The sequence below is a fragment of the Podarcis pityusensis genome (assembly GCF_964106645.2).
Source record: "Podarcis pityusensis genome assembly, chromosome: 15".
NCBI classification, from domain to species: Eukaryota; Metazoa; Chordata; class Lepidosauria; order Squamata; family Lacertidae; genus Podarcis; species Podarcis pityusensis.
Genome location: NC_138040.1, coordinates 44,201,670 through 44,214,791, shown reverse-complemented (window position 1 = coordinate 44,214,791; position 13,122 = coordinate 44,201,670). Strand labels below are relative to the sequence as shown.

Here is a 13,122-nt window from a genome sequence, read left to right as displayed (position 1 = left end):
AATCTACAGGAGCCCCACTTAAGTGAAGGGCTGGAAGGCCCCTCTCCGCACCCTGACAAGTGATCAAACAGAACTGAGGCAAGTCCTCCCCAAAGTACCATCCGAACTACAATGGGAAAATAGGGTTCAGTTTGGCACTAAGAGTTAACCTTCTGACAACCAATTATTTAATGGACAACTGCTGCCCAGCTGAACGGCATAAACAGGGATGGCAGTTTCCCAAGCAATTGAAGTCTGTATGAGCATGTAAGATTTTGAGTTACAACTGTTATGCAGAACTCTTCAGCGGAAGTGTGCAAGATTTTGTGGTTCAACTGAAATGAGTGGCGAGAATATGTCCAACATAAGATTACTTATTGATACTTATTGATATTAAATTCCTACCTGAGCAAACTCTATTTTAAAAGCGGCTAATCTTCCTACTCCAGAAAAGCAATTTTTCCTCAACTCTTACCTTATGAAAAATGTGTTCTCAAAATAAGAACAACAAAAGACAACGCTTGTGACAAGACAAATGGATCAAAATAACATGCTGGGCAAGTGATGGTGGGAGTCATAGGTGAAGGGGACAAAACCATAAAAGGAAGTTACAAATCAATAGGAACATCGGATCTAGGCCTCACTGGTTCATAAATTAGCAGAAATAATGAGTTAAGAGTTTGTGGCAGTGGAAGACCATATAGGCCGCTATTGCTGAGGGAACACGTTCCTCGTTCCTCTGAGACTCCGGAGGAAAAGAACAAAGGATTGGAAAAAGTTTGGTCTGACATCCAAGTTCCTCTGCAGAGACACGACTCGGACTCCGCTGGTGCCTGGATCTCGACCTTGCCTTTCCAAGGCAGGTGAGGGCACCTTTTCTCCCCACTCCCCAGGTTTGACACATCCCTTCTCGCAGGAAAGTCAGCCCGGGCTCGGCTCGTGGGGTGGAGGAGCTGCCCGGGAAGGGAAGCAGGAGGAGTTCTCTCACGGAGGCATTTCCGAATCTTGCCCCGTTTGCCCAAACAAGTTCCCAATGGGCCTGAAATGGGCCAGAGCTGAGGGGCGCAGCAGGCGTCGGGCCTCGGCGGGTCTGGGGGCGGGCAGACCCGGGTCCTCTTCTGCAAGGTCAGGCTGGGAGCCGGGAGAAGGGAGCCCGGAGCCGGAGGCCGGCCAAGGGGGCATTTCCGCGGGAGCGGGACCCCTTTCTGCGGCAGCCAAGCGCCGCCACTCAGCCGCCTCGTCTTGCTTTCCGTATCTGACCGCGTGTAGTCCAGTTCCGAAGTGTTCCGACGTGACAGGAGGCCTCTTTCCCCTCCGAGGGACCGAGGAGGGCAGGAGGCCCCAAGAGGCTCCAGGCGGGCCGAGGCCGCCCTCTTGCTCGGAGGGGCCCCTTCCGGCGTCCCTTGGCCCGGGCCCTCGGCTTCCTTCTCGGCGGGGCCGCCCCCCCCCCGCCTCCCGCCTCCCGCTCGCCTTTTTCTGGGCTCTGTCCTAAAATGCCTCCCTTCCCCAGGGCCGGAGGCGGGTCCCGGGCGCCCCGCTCTGGGGCTGGCGCGGCTCCCGGGCGGCTGGGCTGCCTCGATCCTCCGGCCGGGAGGGGGCTGAGCTCCGCGCTTGAACCCGCCTCCGCCAGATCTCATTTCCCTAAAAGCAAGCCAGGCGCGGGGGGGCTCCTCCCTCTCGGTCCCTCTCCCGCTCCGCCGCCAGCATTGCCCGGGACCCGCCAGCCAGCATGCCGGCATCCAGGCGGGGGCTGCTGCTCCTCTCCGTCCTGGTCCTGGGACAGGCGATGGATTTCGCGGATTACGGCGACGTCCTGGAGGAAGACGCGGAGCAGGACGCGGAGCCCATCGACTACAAGGACCCTTGCAAAGCGGGTGAGGCTTCCGGGCGGGGGTCCCGCCGCGACCATCTCCTTCCCGAGTGCGCGCCTTGCCGCTCCCGGGAGGGGGCCGGGGGGCAGCGGGGGTCTTTTGTGTGCCTGGACGCGGCTTGGAGGCTCTGAAACGGGCCGAGGGGCTTCTTGAACCCGGGTCAGAGGCAGTGCCTGGTTGGCAGCGCAGCTTGCAGACAAAAGAAAAAAGGAAAGTTTTTGCTCTCTCTCCCTCTCTCCTTCCCCCTCCATCCCTTTCGCTCTTCTGGGCTGTAAAAGAACTCCTGGACTTTTAAAGTTTAGCCTGAGAAAGAAAAGAGTCTTTGATATATAAACTCCAGAGTAAGGACTCATAGGACAGCTTCTCCCCCCCCCCCCGCCCCATTTCAGGGAATTAAACTCTTTTCCATCTGCCCTCTATTGTTGTTGTTTTTCTTCTTCCTCCGTGTCCCATAAAAAAGATTGTATCTGTTTGTGGCTCTTTGTGTGAGGCAGCGGCAGGAGACCTGATGTGTTTGGGTATGTGTCTGCCAAGCGGGGGAGGGGGCTGCTTGCTTGAAGGAAAGTAAACAGAAGCTGCGCTGGGGGGGGGGGGGGGCTGGCAGGAGCTCAGAGGTGAAGGGCTGTGGGCTTGAACTAGACCCCATCATTGCCCTTTCCTCCTCTCAAACAGGTTGTCTGTCTGGAGCAGCTGCAGACACTTGCTGGGTGGTAGCTGTCAAAAGAGGCAAATGTGTTGGGTCCAGAAATATTTTACAGATCACCCATCCTTAATTGCACATCCCTAGTAGTCATGCTACATTAAAATAATTCACGTGTGTGTGTGTGTGTGTGTGTGTGTGTGTTGCAGAACACCCAGATGGCACGTCCCTCTTTTCTTTGCCCACGGTGTACTGTGACCTATCCCACCCCCTCTACACCCCCACATATACCTGCTTGTGAGGACTGCACATCCTACACCAGCCCTTGTCAGCCCCGTGGTCCATTATGGGACCAGCCATCCTGCCTGTGTGTAGAGCAGGGAGGGAGCAAACCTTCTGAGCTGGCAGCTTAGAGTCCCCTGGCCTTGTCTGTGAATAAAGGGTTGGTGTGTTTCTGTTGAACCTGTGCTCTGCTGAACAGCGTTTTAATCCTTCTACCAATACAATCAGTGGCAGAATGCTCAATGACTTGTGACAGTGCCAGATCCCAGGGCAGCAGAAGCAAGAAACGGCTCAAGGGCTTTTGTTTTTTTATTCTTCCTCTCTCCCTCTCTCCCCACAACACACACTTTTTCATTCAAACAAAGAAGTGGAGAAATAAAAGTGTGAAAGACAATGAGGCTGTGTGATGCATGATACAACAACTGAAGTATAAAGTTTTCTTTTCTTTGAGGTTTTTAGGTGTTTGTAAATGCATCTGGGGTCATTGTCTCAAGGTCACTCTAGAGTGAAATAGAGTGATTAATGTGGAATCTATCCCTCTGCAATCAACCGTGCTTCTGCTCTGACTATTTTGAGAGCATCCACTCATATGCTTTTGCTAGCTGTTGCTAATACCTTCCTTTGGCTTTCTTTTCTGTGAAGAGGAGGCAGCAATTCTCCCATTTGCCCAACAAAAGCACACTGTCCCCCTGTGAGGCAAGAGGAACCTGCATGTGCTTATTCATTACTCTTTATTTTAGTTTCTGTTACAGTCTGCATGGCCTTCTGCTCTGTCACTTACCTTTCCAAAGTTGGGACTAGTGAGAGTGTAGGTTGGCGTATTCCATTATTATCTTAATACATGAGTTGCTGTTTATAGTATAAACATTTATAAACTAAAAATATAAAAGCAACCTGCAGAGTCTTAAGCATTCATATATTAATAATAGGCTGTTGATGTTTTAATTTTTAAATTTTTTCACTGGGCACAGAAGGGTGACGTCTCATGGACGTGGAGCAGGTAATAATTATTTTAAAACAAAATGAAGCAAGGGTAGAGTATAATGGCCATTAAAATTAACTAATAATTAATAAAATTAATAAATAATAAATGGTGATTAAAACAGCATGCCCCAAAGCCTCAAATACTGGCTTAGGTAGCTTCATTTTTTGGCCCATATTCTGCTATCCTTGTTTCTCCAGCCTCTGACTTAGAGGTGAGGTACACTGAAGTCGGTGGAACTTAATTTCCAAAGAGATGTGATTAGTAATAACATTAATTATAATTTGGCTCTTGGAGGGAGAGAAAAGAACTAAATCCGTGTGTTGGTTTGGAGTAGTAGCCATCACCCCGGCTGCCTGCTGCTTTTGCTATGCAGTCCTAGCATGTATTCTTGGAGGTTCTCCTGTGTTTTATATGGCTTGCTTGCTTGCTTAATTCTTGCTTCCTAATAAGTAGAACTGCAGTCTAAAAGCTGAAGCGGTTTTTATGTGGCCCAGGCTAGTGCTGGAAGGTTCCCTCCCCACACGACTGCATTTTCAGTCCTTGTAGTTGATACCTTGGAAGGTATGGCAGGACTTGTTTCCGAGTAGCCAGAAGCTAAATAAAATCAGATCCCATTCATTTGACGCCCTTCCACTTATTTTAAGGGTCTGAGTTATGATTTGAGTTGTATAACCTGATCCGTGGCACTTTCCTGGGTGACCCTGGCTGCAGGACAGGGTTCCAACTTCCAATGTAAGCAAAAGTCAGAAAGTAAGGGTAGTTTGTTGGTTGTTAAAGGGCAAGTGTACTGCCAAGCTGATTTAAAATCAGACCCCCATCTCTATGGATTTATCATTTAATAGCATTTAGTAAGTTCCTGTGTTCTGCAGGAAGTAGAGTTTCTCCTTAGAGTGCCCACATAGCAGAAGTCTGCTCCACAGTAACTCAGAGCAGAGCTTTCAATGTGGCAGCCCCTGTTTGTGGAACTATTTTATTTCTTGGAAACAAGTGAAGACTTTTCTGTTTTGACAAGCTTTTCCAACTGGATAATAATAATAATAATAATAATTTATTATTTATACCCCGCCCATCTGGCTGGGCTTCCCCAGCCACTCTGGGCGGCTTCCAAAAGAATATTAAAATACTGTGATACATCAAGCATTAAAAGCTTCCCTAAACAGGGCTGCCTTCAGATGTCTTCTAAAAGTTTGGTAGTTGTTGTTCTCTTTGACATCTGGTAGGAGGGCGTTCCACAGGGAGGGCGCCACTACCGAGAAGGCCCTCTGCCTGGTTTCCTGTAACTTGGCTTCTCGCAGTGAGGGAACCGCCAGAAGGCCCTCGGTGCTGGACCTCAGTGTCCGGGTAGAACGATGGGGGTGGAGACGCTCCTTCAGGTATACTGGACCGAGGCCGTTTAGGGCTTTAAAGGTCAGCACCAATACTTTGAATTGTGCTCGGAAACGTACTGGGAGCCAATGTAGGTCTTTCAAGACCGGTGTTATATGGTCTCGGCGGCCACTCCCAGTCACCAGTCTGGCTGCTGCGTTCTGGATTAGTTGTAGTTTCCGGGTCACCTTCAAAGGTAGCCCCACGTAGAGCGCATTGCAGTAGTCCAAACGGGAGATAACCAGAGCATGCACCACTCTGGCGAGACAGTCCGCGGGCAGGTAGGGTCTCAGCCTGCGTACCAGATGGAGCTGGTACACAGCTGCCCTGGACACGGATTTGACCTATGCCTCCATGGACAGCTGTGAGTCCAAAATGACTCCCAGGCTGCACACCTGGTCCTTCAGGGGCACAGTTACCCCATTCAGGACCAGGGAATCCTCCACACCTGCCCGTCTCCTGTCCCCCCAAAACAGTACTTCTGTCTTATCAGGATTCAACCTCAATCTGTTAGCTGCCATCCAACCTCCAACCACCTCCAGGCACTCACACAGGACCTTCACCGCCTTCACTGGTTCTGATTTGAAAGAGAGGTAGAACTGGGTATCATCCGCATACTGATGAACACCCAGCCCAAACCCCCTGATGATCTCTCCCAGCGGCTGCCTGTAGATGTTGAAAAGCATGGGGGAGAGGACAGAACCCTGAGGCACCCCACAAGTGAGAGCCCAGGGGTCTGAACACTCATCCCCCACCACCACTTTCTGAATACGGCCCAGGAGGAAGGAGCGGAACCACTGTATGACAGTGCCCCCAGCTCCCAGCCCCTCAAGACGGTCCAGAAGGATGTTATGGTCGATGGTATCAAACGCCGCTGAGAGATCCAGCAGAACTAGGAAACAGCTCTCACCTTTGTCCCTAGCCCGCCGGAGATCATCAACCAGTGCGACCAAGGCAGTTTCAGTCCCGTGATGAGGCCTGAATCCCAACTGGAAGGGATCCAAATGGTCCGCTTCTTCCAGGCGTGCCTGGAGTTGTTCAGCAACCACCCCCTCAATCACCCTGCCCAAGAATGGAAGATTTGAGACTGGGCGATAGTTGGCCATCGTGGCCGCATCTAAAGATGGTTTTTTAAGAAGCGGTTTAATAACCGCCTCTTTCAGCAGGTCTGGGAAGGCTCCCTCACGGAGGGAAGCATTCACCACCCCACGAAGCCCATCGCCCAGCCCTTCTCGGCTAGCTTTTATAAGCCAGGATGGGCAAGGATTAAGGAGACAGGTGGTTGGTTTCACTCGTCCAAGCAGCCTGTCCACATCCTCGGAGGTAACAGATTGGAATTGATCCCACGCAATTTGACTAGAAAAGGTATCTGCTTTAGGCATTCTTTTTGTATTGTTTTAAAGCCTATTTTTAACTGTTTTCAATACATATTTGTAAATCTCTCTGAGACACATGTCAATGCCAATTTACAAAGAATAATAAATAATAATAATATCGTATCATTGCCATCAGGTAGAAGCCAATGAAATATCAAATAGTCTTATGGAAAAGTGTTTACATCATCAATAGATATTGATGGTTAATCAAGTAATGTCAATTAGATATCCTGAAGGGTTTAAAGGCAGTGTCTACATGTAGGCCAACTACATGCCTAGATCCACACAACAGAGCTAGCAACAACAACAACAACAACAACAACAAACTACTAGACTTTCTAACATCTAAATGCAAAATGACATTTTAGGTTCCTTCTCTACCAGAATAAAAAGGTTAAGAAAGCATCTATCAGGTATTTTTAAAAACCACCCCATATTATATCAAAGCATCATGAAGCTCCCATTTGCCTAAAGTTTTAGGATGTTCTCCTTAATGTGTGTGTGTGTGTGTGTGTGTGTGTGTTAGTGCACCACTTGTGTTTAAATAAAAGTATTGCATTCACCCCTCAGCCCAGCCGGCCGAGTCTTATAAGGATAGACAGAAAATGACTTTCTTTGGTTCGGTACTTCTCATCATCCTTTAGCCACTCTTCCTGAGATAGTCAAGGTGGTGGGTTATTTTCCTCATCCTTGAGTGCATGTTTGTGTGAGTGACAGCTATTCCAAACAATCCTAGTGCTTTGTGAGTAAAGATGTGACACTTATTCCACGCTGAAAGGATATACTCTTTGTTGTAAAGTGTGTGATGAACCTAATAAAGGGTACTGACATGACTTTTTAAAGCAAGTCACAGAAGCACCAGTGGCAGATAAGCCTCCTCGGCAGGTTCAAAGTCCTGTACAGTTGGAAGGGCCAAGCATAGGGCATATGCAGTAAATAATATACTTAATTCTTATCATGCACATCCTATTCTTTCTACAGGCCTCGTGCTTCCACTGTTCCTCCTCTGTAAGACTGTATCCAGCACTTGGGGTCTTCATATAACATGGCACAACCTGCCTCTAGCTATTCTCCTAGGCCTAAAGTCATTCAGACACTGCATTTTATGAAGACGCCCCCATACCCAGCGCCACATCATTGCCATTTATTTAGGCCATTTCTATACCACTCAGTATATATAAAAAATCTCTAAGCTGTGTACAAACAACTAAAACAACAACCTATGTTACAAAAATACATAAGGAAACAATTAATACAAATTACTCATAAATATACACTGATATCAATTCCTCCTCCTGATACACCTCCCTGTTCAACACCTGTCAGTCTCCTGCTTCTCACCCAGGACACCACCCAGGCACCCTCTTACTGGGGGCCCAAACAAACTCACTAACCACCCCCAAAATCTCACCATAAAGAGAGAGTACCTGGAACCCGCTGACCTCCCCTAGTCTCTAAGCTTTCTTTTATGGCCAAGCAATGAGGTTGTTGGAGCTTCTTCAGGCTGCCCACAGTTGTGTTATAATAGGAACAAGAGAAACCCTTGCAAATGTTACACACACACCCCAGTCCACTAACTATGCTTTGTTTTCTCCCACAATGCTTTCTCCCTCCCAGCACCTGTCCCCGTCACAAACTCCCTTTCTTATTATCCAATCAGCCAACATCAGAGCTAAGCAAGATTGTTGTGAGGCTGTCCAGTTCTGCCATCAAGGACACTGTTAGCTCTGGAAGGGGAGAATAGAATTTTCCTTGGAGCATTCATACGCTCCATGCACAAGAAATTAGTTATAAGTCTTCCCTACTTTATTGCCAAGCAGAAAGTGAGAAGGATGGGGCTGAGCATGCATTAACTCCCCCTAAGTTACTGTTGGTGGTAAGAGGTCAATCAACAGTAAATCTTGAACTAGGAAATTGTAAGATGGTCAGTGGGGCACACCAGTCACCTCGCCCTGGGCAGTGAAGGAGCCATGGCACCCATGGCAGCTTCCCTGTACTCAGGAGACTCGGCAGATTAACACTGTGGTCCCTTTAAAAATTTCTGGGTCTTTCTTGCAAATCTGACCAAGAAAAAGTCTTCCCCTGGGTATCTTCATTCCACCTTCACCTACCCCCCCCCCATCATTATCTCACCCCACTCTCGGCCGCTCTCTGCTGGGCCTGGTTTGGACAGGTCTCCACTGCAACAGTAATGAACCGTGTTCCCCTTTGCAGCAGTCATGGCTAGGCAGACCAAGTGTGGAACGAAATCCCTGGTTCCTGGACACAGTAGCCCCACTCTCTAAACCAGGTAACATAAGAAAAGCTCTGCTGAAACATATCAGTGAGCAATCGGTCCAACACTGTTTCGTCAGCAGTAGTGACATGCCCACAGAAACCCCACAGGCCAGACCTGGGCTGTGGCTCCCCAGCTCCTTATATTCGGAGGCAGGTGCCTCTAGTCCTTGAGGTGGGACACACAGCTTTCATGACTAGTAGCCATTGATAGCCTTCTCCTTCAGGAGTTGTGTAATCCTGTTGAAAGCCACCCAAGCCTTGTGCTGGCACATTTTGCAGTTTTAACTAGGTGCTGCGTGAAGCGCTTGCTCTTGTAAGTTCAGAATCTCCCACCCTTCTGCATTGTAGATGAAGCCAAAGTCAGGCGTTCTAGGAGAGGGAGCCTATCCACTGTATCCATACTGTGCATAATTCTGTACGCCTCTATTACAAGAACGCATGGCAAAGCAAGTGTGGTTCAGTGTGTGTGCATGCACACGAGATTTCCTTGTGCACCACTCTGTGTGCAGAGGCGTCACTAACCCCAACAAATCCTCTTGCCAGAGTACAATGTAGATATCTCCAGAGTACAATTCATTTTCTAGAACCATGCAGCAGGAAGGGCCATCTGGCCCGGCTCTTGCAGAGAGGCAGGGCCATCTGTTCCCTTGCCAGCCCCCCCCCCCCGCCCCATCCAAGCTGCAGCACAGCAAAAGCAAGGAGCAGGTGCGTTGCGCTCGCTCCTGGAATCCCTTTAACATACAAAGCCAGCCAGGAGATAGTGAACTATCTGGCAATGTGGCGTGTCAGATCATTCACACATGAAAAGTGGATGGTGGGGGCGGGGTTGACCTTGCAGTGATGTCATCGTCTCAGCTGTTCTAGTGGACAGAGACAAAGCAGCAGCATCAGGGGGGAATACCTGGGAATATCTGCCTCCATTATTTGAATAGTGAGGAGCCCATGGTTCAGTCCTAAGAGTTGCCATACAGATCTCGTCTTTGGTTGTCACTCCTGTCACTTCTGACAACGGGGAGATTTTATTTACGTATTTCTTGCATTTGTATTTTTCCTCTCCCCCCAAACTCAGTGCAAGGTCATATTTTATCCTCACAGCAACTCTGTGAGGTACCAATTTAGACTGAATGGTTGGCCCAAGGTCACCCACAAATGCTGTGGCTAAGGGGTTATCTGATTTATTTATTTGATAAAATTGATACATTGCTTGGTTGTAAAAAAACAACAACAAACAAACCTCAAAGCAGTTTACAAACGATAAAATAGAGAGATCAAGAAAGCAGGTGCTGAGAAGAGTACAGTGAAGGCCCCTGCTTGATCTCCACAGGGAAGCGGTTCCAAAGTGCAGCTGCTGCCACACTAGATGACTGAGTTCTTACATGGGTCTCTCGATCTGATCATTATACCATACTGGCTCTTGGGATCTTGGAGAAGGGTCTTGGCACCCAGGCAGGTTCATATTGGAACGGGCAGTTGTTTAGGTATCCTGGCCCCATTGTTTAGGTTTGCAAAGGTCACTAGAACACATTTATTCAGGGTGAGGTGGCATCTATCTGCCTTGAGAGACAATGGAGTGTGCCTCTGGGGGCCAAGTCAAACAGCTGCTTTAGCAGCAGTGAAGTGACCTCCTCTAGGTGCAAGCCTGGGCTGTTTGTGTGGAGGTCCTGGGCTGCCCAGACAGCAAGACCTTCCTCTTGGCCTCACTGATGGGGTCCAGAGGAAGGCAGAGCAAGATGTTTGGCACCAGCTTGGCTGCAGGAGTTGCTAGAAGGGGGTGTACAAGGTGCCATCCAATCCTCTTAGGGATTCCACTCCGGATTTGTGTAGGGTTTCCTCCTCAGCCTTTTCTTCCCCCGAAGATCTTCCACAAGGCAGCAGGAAATGGTTTTCCTAAAGCATTTCTCAGGAATAAGTATAGCTGCAAGGCAGCAGAGGTTTGGGATCAGAGTTCCCTTCTCCTCAGTGGGCTTCCTTCCCAGGTGGACAAGCCCCATCTGAAGATGGCATGACAATGCGCTAGCAGTAGCCCAGTTTTAAATGGAATTTAATATATACAAACATATTAAAGCCTACATATATAGGCTCCATCACAGAGTTAAGCATTCTTAAAACCATTGATCTCATTGGATTAAACATACATAATCCTGTGAATAGTGGCCATAATCTCTTAAAACGAATGTATTCAAAGCCAAATACAATGAATGAATTCTGTGTAAAAAATCACTGAGGGGTTTAAGTAGTGCAAATGATGCCACAAAATGTGTGTTTATTGACCTTTTGTCTTAGTAGATCTAGGGCCTAACAAATCATAAGAAGTGCTAGGATCCTGGAGCTGCCTCCTGTATCTCACCAGGATCATCCACCAAACCAGTATGGATAATCTTGTGCTCCTATTTATGTTGTCTAATCTTAGTCCTGCTATTTGCTTCTCAAATTATCAATATACATGTCACTACTAATCAAAAGCATAGAAGTTGACTTTCCACCTTCCTGACACATTTACTTCATTTGTTAACCAACATTAAGTCAGAGTTCCCTGGTTTGGACAAAATGAGGAACTAATTTTTAGGATCTTTACCTGGATGCTTTCACGTGACAGGAGGGAAAAATGAGAGAATGCTTAGCTTGACCCCTACAGGACTCCTAAAGCCTCAAACGATCATCTGAAACATGCTAATCCTTTCCCAGTGAACTTCCAGACCTTTATTCTGGAAAGTTTTGGCCACTTCTTCTGAGTAAACATGCAGGAGGATCAGGCTATAAGGCCCACTTTGTTCAGCAGGACTTTCTTCGAAGTAAGTGTGTATCGAATTCCACAGTCTCGGCCTTCAAGCAAGAAATCTTGCTTAGCATTCTTACATATGTTTAGGTCAAATGCAAATCTGTCTCTAAGCAACTAAATTTCTGAAGGTGTGTGTGGCCTGCATGACCAGAGATTTTAGATAATATTCCTGTGCTGTTGTTGTTATTAATTAAAGTTCTATACAACCCTTCTTTTGAGGATCACATAATATAAAAACATAAAAATACAACCCGTTTAAAGGGCCGTAGATTGTTTAGCCAAAGGCCTGGGAGAAGTTTTTGCCTGGCACCTAAGATGCCCTGGCGAGAGCTTTTCACAGACCAGGAGTCACTGCAGAAAAGGCCTGTTCTCGTGTTGCCGCCCTCCAGACTGCCCACTGAGGAGGCACATGAAGAAGGGCCTCAGAAGATGATCTCAGGAGGTTTAGCACTGTTCAGTTCAGTTTAGCGCTGTATAAAAGCTTTATTTAGTTGCAAACCATTGTAATAGTTATATGACCCAGTTATATGCATAAATAGATCCATTTCAAAATGTGAAACTTATTTCATTCATTTAAAATATTTTAGGATGCTTTTCTGAGCAAATGACCATCCAAAGCAGCTTACAATAAAAAACAGCTTCATGTAAGCAGCACACCCCTGCCCCGTGAATGCCTTAAATCAATGTGCCTCATTCTTTTTCAGCTGTTATTGAGGGAGTGTGAAGTGTAAGTGTGATGGAGGGAGAGAACATCTGCCTTGCAAACAGAAGAACTCATGTTCATTCCCCTGCATCTCCAGGTGGGGCTGGGAATGCTCCCTGTCTGAACTCCAGAGAACATCTGCCTGCTGGAGTTGAGAGCACTGAACAAGATGGGCCATAGCTCAACTTCTTAGGATATAGCAGTTAGATTCCCACCCAGCCATTAGGTTCCCTGGGTATTCTTGGCCAGAGTCATTCCCTCTGAGCCTGACCTACCTCCTAGGGTTAGAAGGATAAAATGGGAGGGGAAAGTACATACATCACCCTGGGCTCCTTGGATGAAGGTCAGGTTAAAAATTTAATTGATAAAATGCAGGGAACAAATAAATAAATGAAATGATGTCCTGGCCGCTGGATGTGGCATTCTCCTTCCACCCTAGTTTTTTTTAAGATGTCACCAGACATTGCCCTCCAGGACTATGTCAGGATATTTGGAAGATGGAAGTTAAAAAGGGATCTGGGACAAACCCCCTTCAACTGTTTTACATCTGGCAAGAGCCCCATCAAGCCTCATCAGAGATGAATGGGAATGACATGAGAGCACAGCTGTACCTGAGGCAACCAACTCAAGTGTCCCACATCCTTTCAAGGGCTAAAAAAGGATTGCTAAGCTCTGGCAAATAGTGGGCACTAATTCAGCCTGAGTACTTGCATCATGATGGCAGACCCACTGTGAAGTACTTCGTCCACCCCCTGGCCCAAGCCGATGTGCACTGGCTGAAGTCAGGACACAGCTGCACCTCCCTTGGCAAACTATTTGTAGTTTGTGCTTTAGAAAAACAGACATCAGTCCATTGGATTTGTGT

At 47.7% G+C, this 13,122-nt stretch overlaps 1 protein-coding gene across 2 annotated transcripts in view; it reads left to right on the top strand.

Annotated features, from left to right (window-relative positions):
• Window positions 1-1,658: 1,658 nt before the first annotated feature.
• The window catches only part of BMP1 (bone morphogenetic protein 1), a 138,539-nt gene continuing 127,075 nt past the window's right edge, over window positions 1,659-13,122 (top strand). Inside the window, exon 1 of one of the 2 annotated variants that reach the window (XM_080982352.1) lies at window positions 1,659-1,853. In XM_080982352.1, the coding sequence (XP_080838478.1) occupies window positions 1,709-1,853 (145 nt within the window). In that variant the 5' untranslated portion in view covers window positions 1,659-1,708. The remainder of the gene's footprint in view (window positions 1,854-13,122) is intronic. The other variant, XM_080982350.1, reaches the window with a different exon arrangement.